This window comes from Sceloporus occidentalis, unplaced genomic scaffold, assembly GCF_023333645.1.
Source record: "Sceloporus occidentalis isolate IW3139 unplaced genomic scaffold, rSceOcc1.0.p SCAF_14, whole genome shotgun sequence".
NCBI lineage: Eukaryota > Metazoa > Chordata > Lepidosauria > Squamata > Phrynosomatidae > Sceloporus > Sceloporus occidentalis.
This window is the reverse complement of record NW_028316994.1, coordinates 13924296-13939478: the sequence shown is the minus strand read 5'-3', so window position 1 is coordinate 13939478 and position 15183 is coordinate 13924296. Positions and strand designations below refer to the sequence as shown.

Below are 15183 nucleotides of genomic sequence, written 5' to 3'. Positions count from 1 at the left end.
AGAATTTATTATGACACTGTTAATTCCAGTTTCAAATTCTGACACATATAATTGTTACAAATATTATACTCTATCACAGAGTCCTGTTTCAGGTGTGTAAAACGTTCATGAGAGTTTTTATGGAATCACAGCAGTTCTATACCTTTGTTCTGAAACGTCTGCGTTTACAAAATTGTTCTGTAAATCAACCATTTGGCTCTCCTTGTTGGTCTGTTATTGACAGAAGGTTGACAGATTTATTTATTTATTTCATTTATATACCGCTTTTCTTCCAGAATGGAACCCAAGGCGGTCCACAAAAAGAACCCAAGGAGATCCACAAAACACCTAACAATACATTTTTTTAAAAAACAATTAAAACTCATCATATTCAAACAGTACAAAATAGTATGAAATCATTAAAAGACATATAAAGTTGTTTCCGGTTTGAAATGGGGGCCTTAAGTTGTCCCCTGTAAGCTCTCTGCTGTAGGGATGATGCTAGACATAGGACCTTGTTACACAGGGAAAATTGGGGAGAAATCGGGGTGAAATCGAGGGTTCAAACAGCAATTATCCAGCGCAAAATGCAATATTGCAATTAAGATTTTCACACACATTACTATTAAATGTTGTTATTATTATTATTATTATTATTATTATTATTATTATTATTAACCTTTATTTATGAAGTGCTGTAAATTTACACAGCGCTGTACATGCAATCTTTTTAGTTAGACGGATCCCTGCCCTCGGGCTTACAATCTAAAAAGACATGACACAGAAGGAGAAGGGAGTGGTGGAGGGAGAGGGTAAGAGGTCCAGCAGTTCCTCTCTACCTCCGAGGCCTGGACCAAGGCAGATGGACTGGAGGGAGGGCTTGGCTTCAAAATGGAAGGTTAATCTTCATCCAGGGAAAATACATACTCTCAAGTAGGATAATACATATACAGTACATAGCAATACAGGAAATGGTTTGATAAACAGGCACCAAAAGAACATCAAATAGTAAGCGACAATTATGCAATGCCTGGGAAGGCTTCTCTGAACAGGATGGTTTTCAGCTCCGTTTTGAAGCTGGTTAAAGAAGTGATGGCTCTTGCTTGTGGGGGAAGAAGGTTCCAGGAGTGAGGGGCAGCAAGTGAAAAGGGGCGAATCCAGGATGGGCAATAAGCAGGCAAAAAATAGGCAATAAAGAACAAGAAATCATTATTGGGATTTCCCCAAAAATGATTTGTTGCCTGTTTTTTGCCTATTTATTACCTGTTTAATAGCAACATCATGTGAACATCTATCTTATTTGCAATATCTCATTTTGCTCTGAATAATCACTGTTTAAATCCCCAATTTTGCTCGATATCACCCATGTGATAAGGTCCATAGTGATCACTAGCCAAAGGGTATCCAGGGCTGGAGACAAGTGACCCTTAGTAAATGAGACTGAAGATCAACTACATTGGTCTAATATCTCTGGTCCTAGCATCATAGCCACCACAGGATTGTGCCAAGTTGACATGGAGGGAACAGAGAAGACTGAGACAACTTTGCCCCAGTGTGATTTTCCACAGGCAAGAGTAACCTTACCATTACCTTACCATTGTGTTACCCCTACACACCTCTCCCCATGAATTCCAGCAATAATGATAGGGCCTAACAGAGAATAAGGCTTCCTCCTAACCCTGAGATCCATTCCATGATTTCTTCTTTTTGCAAACTTAGTATTGACTCCTAGTGACACTGCACAATATTAAGACAGAAGTTTCTTGCCTCAAAAAGAAAAATAACATCCTTGAGTCTGTTCAAAATGTATTTCATCTTCAACTGTCTTTGTATAGAATGTAATGTTGTGTAATAAAATGGAACAAAAGGAGGTATGCATCAATATAGTTTAATTCTTAATCTTAAGTCTTTTTAAACTGTTTTTCATCTTACAATGTGTTTATTACATATTGCCATGTAATGTAATAAAATGGAATGGAAGGCACTGTTACTCAAATAAGCTTTCCTTCTGAGTTCAGTCTCAACTACCTTGTTAAACACAAAAGCACATGGTTCTTCCACCTCACATGGGATCCTTGACTATGCTCAGGGTTCACAGTGTGATCTCATGCATGATAACTCAGACATACTGTGTTCAATGGGGCAGATTTCTACTTAAGCATGATTGTGACAAAAGGGCACCACAAGGATTTCCCTCCCTCTTGTTTACCAGGACATAAGCATGAGTGGTTTGGAGTTCAGCAAGATCTCTTTATTCAATTTATTGGTTTCCTCTTAGACCAGGATTGCTTCCTGACATTTCTTCCCCCTGGAAATCGGCAGCCCTTTTCTATGTTGTCCAAATAAGGAGCAAACCAAGCTTTTGGGTACCTTTGAAAAACATGTTTGTGAACAATATTCACTCAAGAGGAGAAAGAATTTGCTTGCTGCCATTATACCAAACAAGGTAATTTGGGTTCCCAAGAGATTCCAACATATTTTCCAGGATAGATAACAACAATGGCACCATTCTCTGCATGGTTATATTAATTCCCCCCACATTGTGCAAATCAGAGGTAGGACTGTGGGAATGGGAGGAGAGGGGTGGAGGATGTCACTTTTACTTCTGCTCCTTGATATTTCCCATTCTGTAAGCTAGATCTGGTCAATGCATGGGCAGCTTCTGCTGGCTTTATAATGAATGCACTTCCTGTGATGGAGAAGGGGGCTTGATCTCACCTCATCTAAGAAATATTGCATTAACAGCCTTGTGCCTCTGAATCACACAGATGGTGTAGATGGATGCAGGAGGTTTTGCATCTAGGGAGATACCTTCTGGCTGCAATGGTGGTATGGCAGCCTTACTGCTGTTGTTTCTCTTTCTCTTTTGGGTGTGCAGAATAGTAGATACAACAAACTGTCTCCTGCCTGATCCTCCTCCTCTTCCACATGAGTCATATCAGTCTGGTGACTTCATGATTGGTGCTCTTTTTACTCATTTAGTTTACTTTATCCATTCATTTTCTTTCAAGGAATACCCTTGGCAGGAAGATTCTGATTTTATGATGTAAGGATATTTGTCTCCCTTGAATCATATTAATTTAGCAAGACAACAAGTCTAAAGATCACATATGTAAAAAGAATCTAAGCAAACAGGAAAAAAAATGTTCTCCATGTACATAGATGTTAATTTTCTCAGTTCCCACTTTGATGAGCTTCATTTTCTTTGTCAATCTTTGTTTTGTGTTGGCTCCTGAAATTTTATATTATCTTCCTAACCTGAAACCTGACCACTTTCTTCTTAGCTTCTGCATTTCTTTGCCTAATGACTAATTTAAAGAATAATTTCTCCTCAACCAAAGTGCATTTTTCCTTAGTTGCATTTTACTTATTCTCATTTCAAAGTATAGCTGTTGTTTGTTGCATTTTATTCCTGAAACATGCTTGCTAAGAGACTAAACAGAGCGGTGTTTAAAACCAGCCTTGGGGCAGAGTGAAACTGTGGTATTTGCATCCTGACACTGCTCCAACACCGGCGTCATGCCATGTACCTGACCACATGGCAGGGGCATCACGGTGCTCCTTTGACACAACATTGAGACACACTGCATCAAAGAAGCACCAAAAAGCCACTGCCACAGTAGCAAGGGCACCTTTTTGCCAACACTAAAAGGAGTGGCATTTTGTTGTTTCTTTTACAACAGGCAAAACGCTGGATCGGGGTCATGGCATGCGGTTGCCACAGCCCTGATCTGGTGAGGAAAGACGTGGCAGGATGCCACTCTCTTGGAACAGTCTAAGCCCCTAAGTCTTCAAAATGTATGAATGCTCAAGGATTCAACAGTTCTCAGTTCTTTTTTGTAATGAAGGTCACCATCCTTGCCTATGCCATTTGTTTCCATGCCTAGTATTTATTGTGCTCTGCTTATAAAATGTGGCATCATCATCATTATCATCATTTTTTCAGATATCTCTTTCTTTTGTGGGGAATTTTCCCCCCATCTATGTGTGTATGTTTTGTCGACTTGGGAGAAATTCTTGTTTTCCCTACTTATACAACATTTCAATATACCCAGTTTTGCATGGAATAAGAATTGTAAGATGTGATAAATGGGGAGGGGGAGAGAAAAAGCAGAAAGCAAGATTCAGAGAAATTCCAAAATATGTTGCCGGAAAGACAGTGTGGATGGCAAAACTAAAAGAGCAGGAAAGCATGTATATTTGTGTTTTACACATTTTGGTGAGGGGGAGAGAGAGAAGAGAAAGAAACCAGAAGACACCAAAATGTTGTTTGAAATAATATGAAAAGCCTTATCCCGAACAGTAGTCTTGGAGTGCACAAAGTTATGAGAATCATTCCCCTGAGCAGAAAATAGAGATGGTGAGTAAAAAGGAACTAAATGAAGCCTTTGAAAAACAAAGGGAAGATAATACTGGACTAACACTCAAAGGCAGTCTCCACTTTCTTAACCAGCAAAGACCATGGTGAAGAATGGTGGATGTTACAGTCCGAGAAAGTATGGAGGGCTTCATGATTTTTCACCCATGTAACTGAATGACGGTATTAAAATTAGGAATATGAGCACCAGGTATTATTTTTTACTCTACTTTCTTCAGCTTCCTGGCTGATTCACAGATCCTAAACCAAAAATACCTGGCTAACTCTATATGTTTTCTGATTCCAAGTTGACTTCAACTCCAAGCAGGTTGGCTACTGACTGAGAGGTAGAGAAGGTTATATAAGAGAGTGAGCAGAGAGAAAGGCTGAACAAGTGCAAAGGAAGGGAAAGGAAAAATGACTAGGGGAGTGAAGCAAACACACAGAGGAAAACAGAATAAGCACCAGAGCTGAATGGAGATAAGAGTTTTAAAGAATTAAGGTGGTTATTTTTTATTATTTGAAGTGGATTAAGTAGTGCAGAGCATTAGTAAGGGTTGCAACTGCTACTAGCTATAATGCTGCTACTGCTCCTCCATTTATAGCAATGATGACAGGCTATCCTTACTGTTAGGCAGCTATAATGAAGTGAGCAATATTGTTTTAAGACATATTTGTGGGAAATTCCTTTTGTAGGGTGCTGACAAAGTTCTACCAACATATCTTGTCCTTGAGGTTTGCTGTAAATGAGATCAATGAGAATCCCAACATTTTACCAAATGTCACCATTGGATTCCACATCTATGACAGTTACAATGATGCACATTTAACTTATCGTACCACTCTGGAACTTCTCTTCAAATCACACAAACTAGTCCTCAGTTATGACTGTGAAGGCCACCAAAAGCCATTGGCCATCATTGGGGCACTCGACTGCAAGACCTCAATCCACATGGCAGACATCTTAAATCTCTACAGGATTCCACAGGTAGATTTTCTTCATGGAGGTTCACAAGGTGAATGTAGTCTTTGTCTTCTATCTCAACCATTTACATTTTTATCATTTTAAAAAATAGGGAACTTTGTTATTCTGTGCCTTCAAGTCATTTCTTACTTTTGGCAATTCTAAAGCAACCCTATTACAGGTTTTTAGTACTATTTTTAATCTTGCACACCAGAATAGATAAGAAATTATGTTGCAGGAGAGGCAGGATTTCTACAGATGAAAGAATGAGATTCTTGGCGCATGTGCTGTTCCCTTGCTCATCCTAGATGTCGGAGTGGTCAGGGATGTTCAGTCAAAAGGGAAAGAGGAGCTGGCGATGTAGTTGGTGTACAGTTCAGTGGTCTGGGTGATCAGGACACTGCCCTATGGAATATCTCTTCTATTGATATGACACTGCTTGGGGTTTTATAGTTACCTCTCTTATCTATTGAAGCATCTTCACGATCATATCCTTAACATATGAGAAACTATAGTTTTTTGGAAGAGGTTATCTAAAAGTAAAAACTCATTAATGGAGTGAAAAAAATGCTGAATGAAAAAAAATTCAAAATGCTTTCAGCTCTCATACAGCTCATTTGTCCCAGCAAAGAATGAGATGAGGCAACTCCCATCCTTTTACTGCATGGCCACCAATGAACAACTGCAGTATATTGGGATTGTCAGTTTACTTAAGCATTTCAAGTGGACATGGGTGGGTCTCTTTGTGGTGAACGATGACACTGGAGAAGAATTTTTGAAGACCATGGAGCCCTTGTTTTCCCAGCATGGAATCTGCACAGCCTTCACAAGACAAATTCCAAGCCAAGTCTATTTTAATGACCCAAAGAAATGGGATTATATAATCCATAATATGCGTTTGAATTTCAAAGTACTCAGAACTAGAATATTTGTTCTCTATGGGACACCCTTTAACATTATTTGGATGAGGAATATTATGGTAAGAGTTTTTCCAGCTGAGATCAGTCTATTGATTGGAAAGGTGTGGATTACAACTGCCCAGGCTGATTTTGTGCTACCAAGCATTTACAGAGATAAGGATCTGCAAACGTTCCAAGGTGCTCTTTCCTTAATGGTTCACTCGAAGGAAGTTCCAGGGTTCCCAGATTTTCTTCAGACCATAAAACCTGATTGGACAGAACCAGATGATTTTCTCAAGGAATTCTGGCAGGAAGCATTCAACTGTTTAGTTCCAGATCTCAGGATGTCATATAAGGTCTCTGGGACATGCACTGGGGAGGAGAGATTGCAGAGCCTCATTGGGCCTCTTTTTGAAATGCGTTTGAGTGGCCACAGCTATGGCATTTATAATGCTGTCTATGCTGTGGTCCATGCTTTACATGCCTTGTACTCAGCCAGGTCCAATCGCCTACAAAAAGTGGGCAGAATAAAAAGGGATTCTCAAGATGTGGAAGCTTGGCAGGTAATGCTTCCAAAATAAAATATATTTATTTGTACGGCTAGCAAAAAGATACGAAGCTTCTATTCCTCTACTCTGGATTAACTTTCCAGGCAGATGGAAATGATATTCAAAAATATTCAAAATGATTGAAAAATATTGTTTTTTCAGCACTGAGAAAGGACATATCCTAGATTGATATCAGTCTAGATACTTTGAGACTTGGTTTGCACAAAATCATATATGGTTGTTTTGCACAAAAAGCAGCATTATTTGATGTGAAAAACAGCTTGCTCTTTGCAGTAATTAATATTTCGGCTTGTAAATATTATTTTCTTCACCAAAAAAAAATCTGTTTCCTGAATATAAAAACCTGTAAATGGGAACATTCTAAGCAAAATTCACACCTGCCGTATTTGTATTTCTACACAGAAAATGTTGTTTTCTGTACAAAACAACCAGGTTTGAATTTTGTGCAGAATAGGACTTGACTTGTGAATAGGTTTCAAATGCTGTGTAGCTTTCAAAATCTTTCCCTGAGTGAGAAGTAAATTGCTAATGTAACTCATTGCTTCCTTTGAGAAGAAAATCAGTGACAACTTGCATTCCTATGTCACAGAGAGGATTCACTCACAAGGTTTATGTATACATATTTCCTTATCATTTCTGACTAAAAACATGAGAATCAATACACTTCCTCTGCCTTAAACCCCATTTTCCAGATTAAGTTTTCCAATGTTTAGATGGAACTGCCTAAGGTAATGTACAGGATCTAGGCTTAGTCATGCTTAGATTCATGCTTTCTCCAGGCAGGGAGAAGGGTGGGATATAAATCTTTTAAAAAGTAACTCATAAAATCTATGGAGCATTCATTAATTGTGATTCATTCCAGTTAATTGTAATTCATTATTCTCACTTGTTTCACTTGATGTACATTATGAGTGAATGAACCTGGATAAAACACATTAGAAAGTACATGTATATTTATTTATGTGTTTATTCCAAAGACTCCACTATGTTTTCATTTTCTTTCCATTCCCCCCTTCCGCCCCACCAGCTCCATCCTTTTCTTCAAGAGGTTTCATTTAACAACTCTGCTGGGGAAAGTGTGTCTTTTAATGAGAACAGAGAAGTGAGAGCTGGATTTGACATAATGAATTTGGTGACATTCCCAAATCGATCCTTTGTTAATGTGAAAGTGGGACAAATAGATCCCTGTGCTTCCAAAGGAAAAACATTCAGCATTGATAAGCATAGGATTACCTGGCCTCAATTTTTTAACCAGGTATGGATTATTTGGGCATTTTTGGTGGATATATCATCAGAAAAAAAATATGTTGGTCAAAAAAATATAGGCGGGCTACAGACCGCCCGAAAGAGGCACCAGGGAGGTGCCTCTCTTTTCTCCGCAGGAGTGTCGCAGTAACCCAATTGCACTGTGCTGCTGCGGAGCAAAAAAGGAGCGCCCAGAAGCAGCTCCTGTTTGCGCCATCGCTGCGATGCTGCAAAGCACCAGAGCCGGCACAGTGATGTCACAGCTGTGTCGCTCCATCTGGAAGCGGCGCAGCTGCGACATCACCATTACGAACCCAGTCTGGTGGATGTGCCGCACCTGTGGTGCCCTCATCATGTGCGAGGGTTGCCGGGTGTGTGGGTGCTCCGCCCACCAGGCAACCCTTGCACGTGACGAGGGCACCTCAAAGACCTGTCCGTTCCTGTGTGTCATCCCTGGCATTTGGAAGGAAGCTGGGGGAAATGATTGTATGATTAAATTTCTCATGCATCTCTAATGTCTCTTGTTTATTTGTAAATCATCTAATGATCAAATTAGCATTTGTCCATTGTGAATACTTCACATCTTTGTGGACAGGTCCTGCCCATTTCAGTCTGCTGTGATTCCTGCATTCCTGGCTATCAGAAGACAAAGAAGGAAGGGGAGAAATTTTGTTGCTATGATTGCATTCCTTGTCCAGAAGGGAAGATTTCCAGCCAAATCGGTAGGTACAACATGTCTTTCAGCCAAAGGTGTTAATGCAGATAACTACATTTGACAGCCTTCCACTTGTGCATGTAAGCACCTGTTCAAAGTTGACCTTAGTGTTTATCATCCTGACCATTTAAAACAATTTCAAATCAAGGGAGGCATTAAATCTTGTTCATATACTGTAAATGATTTCTGCAGTCGGACATGGGATGGTGAGAAACTGAATAATATTTGAACCATAGGCTTCAAGAGAGGTTGGTTCATCAATTGCATGGCACAAAGTGCAGAATTCAGGAGATATATACTGTGGGGCAAAGTGGCAGGTAAGTAAAGGTAGAAGCTGATAATGGAGATGACCATAAGTGTTCCTAAACTATGGTGCGATACATACCTGTATTTTGTAGCGTGCTGGCGGCGATACTAGGGTTAGGGAGCGTGCACCATTCAGACACTCCCTAACCCTAGTATGTACTCCATACACCCTGCCGTTTTTACACAATGGATGCTTAGCGTCCCCATGTCCCGGCGCCTTTGTGACACCACAGTGCACCATTGGCGCACTGCAGCATCACAAAGGCACCACAAGAAGAAAGCACTTTTTGCGGGTTCTTTTTGTTCCGTGATGGAGCCGCGCAGTTTGTCCGCTGCAGCTCCCTCATGGAGCAAAACAGGGTGGCGGGAGACCACCTTTTTTGAGAGGTCTGTATCCCATTTATTTCTCTTCTTTTTTTTTGTTTCCAGCCTTGGTCTATAGAAATCAGTCACACTCCAGCATATGCTCATAGCTATTTGTCTGACATGAGTGACACATCTGAGACACATTTATTGAGGTGCCTGTACTATGTCTTTAGGAGACTTGGTGCAGTCCTGTTAAGTTAAGGAGTTTTGGTCAAACTACTTCAAGAAACTGCATGTCTGCTGCAGGTCTTCAAAGTGCAAAAAATGAGGTCCAGTGTTGATTATGTGATTTAAGAAACCAGAGGTTGAGGGCACTATACATATAGTTCCTGGTAAATAGCATGTAAAAGTACAATCACATACACCTCTGGGTTTTGGGTTGGTTTTCTTAATTATTGTCTTTTTTTTTGTAAATCTCAAATTAAGAATTCCATTTTTCAGTCCTTGTAGATGCAAAACACAAGGCGAATAGAAATAGACCAGTTCTCTGAGAAATAACACTATGAAAGTAACAGTTAAAATGACTGTAGGAAAAGGAAACTTGAAAATCTTTGTTGAAAATAAACGGGAAATAGATAGGATAGGACTAGTAACATTTTGATCCCAAGGTCAAACCACTGGTCACCTCTCGATTGGACTTCTGTAATGCGCTGTATATGGGTCTACCCTTGTGCCAAGTTCAGAAACTTCAACTTGTACAAAATATGGCAGCCAGGTTAATTACAGGTACTCGTCGTACCGATCACATATCACCGGTTTTGAAATCCCTTCACTGGCTGCCAATTAGTTTCCGGGCAAGGTACAAGGTGTTGGTGATTACCTTCAAAGCCCTACATGGCTTGGGTCCAGAATACTTAAGAGATCGCCTACTTCCATACTGTCCGTCCCGCACTCTAAGGTCCTCGGGGAAGAATCTACTTCAGCCAATAAAATCTAGGCTAACTTCAGTCACCCAGAGGGCCTTTTCCATCGCAGCTCCGAAGCTATGGAATGACCTGCTGAAGGAGATCCGTGACATTTCTACTCTTACAGCCTTTAAGAAGGCTCTTAAAACGGATCTCTTCCGGCAGGCCTTCCCTACCTAGTTCTACTCCCCATTTACTGTGACTTATGTCACTCTGTCCACCAATTCTTCTTTTAAATTTAATGAGAAGAATTAAATTAAAATTAATTAAAATAAAATCCTTGCCTCAAGAAGAAGAGCCCTCCCTCCATGACATCACCATCAGACCTGGGAGGGAATGAAAAAGAGAGGCCCAACTTCCATCAGGCCTAAATGTGAATGTACTCACTTCGCTCTCTTTAATTTTATTGTATTTTATTTTATTATCTTTATTTTTACTGTTGTAACCCGCCTGGATTCCTTGTGATTGGGCAAGCTATAAATAAATAAATTATTATTATTATTATTATTATTATTATTATTATTATTATTAATTTGAGTTCTTTATCATGTCAATCACACCTGGACATGTCATAAACAGCGGTGACACAAACACATACATTTTCAAATGTACATGTGGAAGCACAAACACTTTCCTCGTTCACTGACACCTCTAGAGAAGTTTCAGTTTCTTCTTTCTAGCTGATGAAGAAAGGGGACAGGATTACATGTAGGGTAGGTTGATGTGTTTTTTCTCAAAACTTGATTCGCTCACAGGGTCATGATCCAAACTTAATATACAGCATTAATTTAGTACAGTAACTGTAACTGCGAGATAGGAGCCAAACACCCCGATGTTGAAGTTAGTGATGGAAATTGCTTCCACACTGTGTATGACTCTGTACTGTGACTGTCTATTTTTCTTCTCCCATCAGATACAGTTGAGTGTTTCCCATGCCCAGAAGATCAATATGCAAGCAAGGATCAAGATCAATGCATTCATAAACTGATAACCTTTCTATCTTACGAAGACCCTTTAGGAAAATGTTTAGCTTCAAGTGCTGTTTTCTTATCGCTGGTCACAGTTTTTGTGCTTGGAACATTTCTTAAACACAATGATACTCCCATAGTCAAAGCTAACAATCAGAAACTCACCTACACCCTCCTTGTGTCCCTCCTGCTCTGTTTCCTCTCCTCTTTCCTATTCCTTGGTAAGCCAGGAAAGTTCAGCTGTCTTCTCCGACAACCATTTTTTAGCATCGTATTCTCAGTGGCTCTTTCTTCTATCTTGGCCAAAACCATCACGGTGGTTGTAGCCTTCATGGCTACTAAGCCAGGGACAGGTATGAAGAAGTGGGTGGGAACAAGGGTAGCCACCTCCATTGTCTTCACTTGCTGCTTCATTCAAACTACTATCTGTATCATCTGGCTTGGAATATCTCCCCCATTCCCAGAGTTAGACATGAACTCAGTTGCTGGAGAAATCACTGTGCAATGTAATGAAAGGTCTGCCATTATGCTATATCTTGCCCTAGGTTACATGGGACTTCTTTCCATTATCAATTTAAATGTGGCTTTCCTAGCCAGGGAGCTGCCAAATACTTTCAATGAAACCAAGTTTATCACCTTCAGCATGTTGATCTTTTGCAGTGTTTGGCTGACTTTCTTTCCAACTTATCTGAGCACAAAGGGGAAATACATGGTGGCTATGGAGATTTTCTCTATCCTAGCCTCTAGCGCTGGGTTGCTCTGTTGTATCTTCTCCCCAAAATGCTATATTATTCTGCTGAAACCTGAACTAAACAGCAGGGAGCACCTAACCAGAAGAAAGACTTAGGACATCAAAAACTGTCCATTTAAAGCTGTCATATGCTAATTTTCCCAATTCTGTTTACTCACAAATTCCAAATCTTTTCCTCTCAAATTATGTAAATCTCTAGTATGAAGAAGACAGATTTATTTTTCTAAATTATCCTTAAGCAGCTGCTGGATGAGAATCTAGAATGAGAAATTATGCTATTGGCCACAATCATGCAAATTAAAAAAAAATAGCATAGGAGGCTGAAGATGGGGTTGATGTATTGGCCATCGGCTACATTTGATCCATCTCATGGTCTTAATTTTGGTTTCTCTCCTGTATGGTTTTTAATATCTTTGCCTGATGAAGAAGCCAGTGAAGCTCTGAAATCTTGCAAAATGTATTTTAAGGGTTTGCTTGTCCCAATAAAGGTATCACTGTTTGGTGGATTTTGCATGTCATTGTACTGTGTTCAGGATTAACAGTGCAATCATATGAAGGTCAACTCTGGTGTAAATTATCCTGTTTTCAGTGGGGCAGAGTTCTACTTTAGCTTGAATATGACTGCAAGGCAAGTGAAGCATCCTCCTTTCTCCTGTGTAGCAAGACACAAGCATGAGTGGCTTTTGGATCAAATGGGAGAACACTACCTCAAACATTTGGGGGTGTATCCTTCCCTGCTTGGTCCATGAGCCACCACTGGTCCTAAAGAACATTAATGATCACATCCATCACTATTATAATGCAGGACTAGGACTGTTCTGCTCAAAGGCCTATGTAGCTCAATATTCCCAGTGAGAAAGCCATAAGAAAGAGTGCTACCTTATCTCTCCCATCAAGCTGGTACTTTCATGTTGGGCCAAGATTTACTTGGAAATCCCCCCCCCCAAAAAAAAAAAAAAAAACCACCTGGTGTCCGTTTCTTTTTTGCCCAAATAATGATGAAACCAAATTTGAACAACATGTTTGTGAACAATATTGCCACTCGAGTGGGAAAAGAGTGAACTCTGCTGTCATTATCCAGAAGGCTGTAATTTCATTTCCTTAAGGACAGAGACTCCATTGGGTTTTTCACAAGGGTAGAAAACAACCACAGCACCATTCTACAAATATTAACTCCTCCACTTGTGCAAATCAAAGATGGGCTTCAGGAAGAGGCACAAAAAGGTCCTGTCCCTTTGATCTTGACCCCTTGGTATTTCCCACTGAATAATCTAGGCATTGTCAGTGTATTGACAGCCTCTGCTGGCTTTGTAATGAATGCATTTACTACTTCTACTGGTATAGAGAGGGAGGCTTGATCTCCTCCCACTGAGCAACCATTCTGAATCACATAGATGCTGTAAATGGATTCAGAAGAGTTTACATCTAAGGAGGGGGTCTGCAGCTGGAATGGGAAATTGGCAGCATTACTGATGTTGTTTCTCCTTCTCCTTTGGGTGTATGGAGTAGAAACAACAAAATGTTTCCTGCAGGATCCCCTTTCCCTTCGACATGAATCATATCAGTCTGGGGACCTCATGGTTGCTTCTCTTGTGACTCATTTATTGTACTGTCCCCATGAATTTTCTTTCAAAGAATACCCTTGGAAGGAATATTCTGATCTTATTGTGTAAGGAAATCATTTTTTCTTCTTTGAATCATGTAAGATAATAAGCTTAAGTATTAGAAATACAAAAAGATGCTGAACAAACAGAATAAATGATTATCCTCCATGCACATTAATTTTCTGATGGTAATACATGTATTTACTATGGATTGGAGCTCTCCAAGTTTCCCTTTTGATGAGTCTCTTCATTTTCTTTATCATCTTTGCTTTGTATTGGGAGTTGAAATTTTGTATTCTTTCTCTTTCTCAAGCCTGACCACATTCTTTCTAGCTCCGGCATTTCTTTGCATAATGAACGTAATGTAAGCTTTCATCTCCTCCCAACTAAAGTACATATTTTTACTTAGCCACATTCCCATTTCAAAATATATCTGTTGTTTTATTTGCATGTTATTTCTAAAAACTGCTCTCTAAGCCTTTCAAATATGTGAGTGTTCAAGGTAAAATGTGGATTCTTTTGCAACAAAGAAGGTTTCTGCTTTCATTGCCACTGTCCTTTCCTATGCTATTAATTTCCATGTTTTGCATTTACTCTGCTTATAAAATGTACATCATCAGCATCAACATCATTTCTTCACCCATCTCATTGTAAAGTGTACATTTATATCTGTGTATGGGTGCATGGTTTTAGGACTTTGGAGGAATTATTGTTTTTCCTACTTGCACAATATTTCAATATACCCAGTTTTCTGTGCTATAATAATTTGTAAGGTGTGATGAATGTGGGGGGAGAAAAAAGCTTAATGCAAGATCACAGTTCACAGACAAGATATGTTGCAGACAGCAAAGTTAGAAAGATAATGTGTATGGTAAAACTAAAACAGCAGAGAAATATGTATACCTAAGTTTTAGATATAGTGATGAGTTGGTGGGGAGAGTTAAAAAGAGACAAAACCAAAATCACAGGGAATGCTCTATCTCAGTCAATAGTCTAGGCATGCACAAAGCGATATATACATTCCCATGAACAGAAAATAAAAATTTATTGGGGAGAAGAAAGGAGCCAAAAGAAGGCCCTTCGGAAACAAGGGATCACTGTCCTTGCAGTCCTAGTCAGTCACAGCTGTCTTAGCCAGCCTAAAACATGGTGGGGAATGCTGGAAGTTGCAGTCTGAGAACATATGGAAGGCTTCATGATTCCTGTAATTGAATGGCAAACTCAAAACTATTAATATGAGCACATATTCACCTTCTGCACTGCTTGCTTGCTTTGATTTACAGACCCTGAACCAAAGGCATTGCACGTGTTTTTTTGACTCCTGGTTCACTTTCCCTTCACCGAAGAGGGGAAGAGACTCTTTGGTGTTTTACAAGGGCAGAGAGGAGAGAGAGAACAGGGAAAGGCTGGGTGTAAATGAGAGTTTGAAACATGTAGGGTATTATTATTATTATTATTATTATTATTATTATTATTATTATTTGACCAAACTACTCTCTCAATGAGAGCAATACTGTTTTGTTTTGTTGTGTGCAACTCTTTCTGCAGTGTGCTG

At 39.6% G+C, this 15183-nt stretch overlaps 1 protein-coding gene across 1 annotated transcript; it reads left to right on the top strand.

Moving 5' to 3' along the window:
- The first annotated feature begins 4536 nt into the window (after positions 1-4536).
- On the top strand, positions 4537-12120 carry LOC149304142 (vomeronasal type-2 receptor 26-like). Its single transcript, XM_089479685.1, has 6 exons — positions 4537-4547; positions 5033-5352; positions 5927-6762; positions 7796-8023; positions 8609-8735; positions 11219-12120. The coding sequence occupies exons 1-6, from the start codon at positions 4537-4539 to the stop codon at positions 12118-12120; spliced, it is 2424 nt and encodes an 807-aa protein (XP_089335811.1).
- The last annotated feature ends 3063 nt before the right edge of the window (positions 12121-15183 follow it).

What these genes read in the sequence shown, in the direction of transcription:
- LOC149304142 (XM_089479685.1), top strand. An exon ending in TCTTCATGGAGGTTCACAAG is followed by an intron (nt 5,353 to 5,926) that starts GTGAATGTAGTC and finishes CATTTGTCCCAG; the next exon opens with CAAAGAATGAGATGAGGCAA. An exon ending in GGCCTCAATTTTTTAACCAG is followed by an intron (nt 8,024 to 8,608) that starts GTATGGATTATT and finishes CTTTGTGGACAG; the next exon opens with GTCCTGCCCATTTCAGTCTG.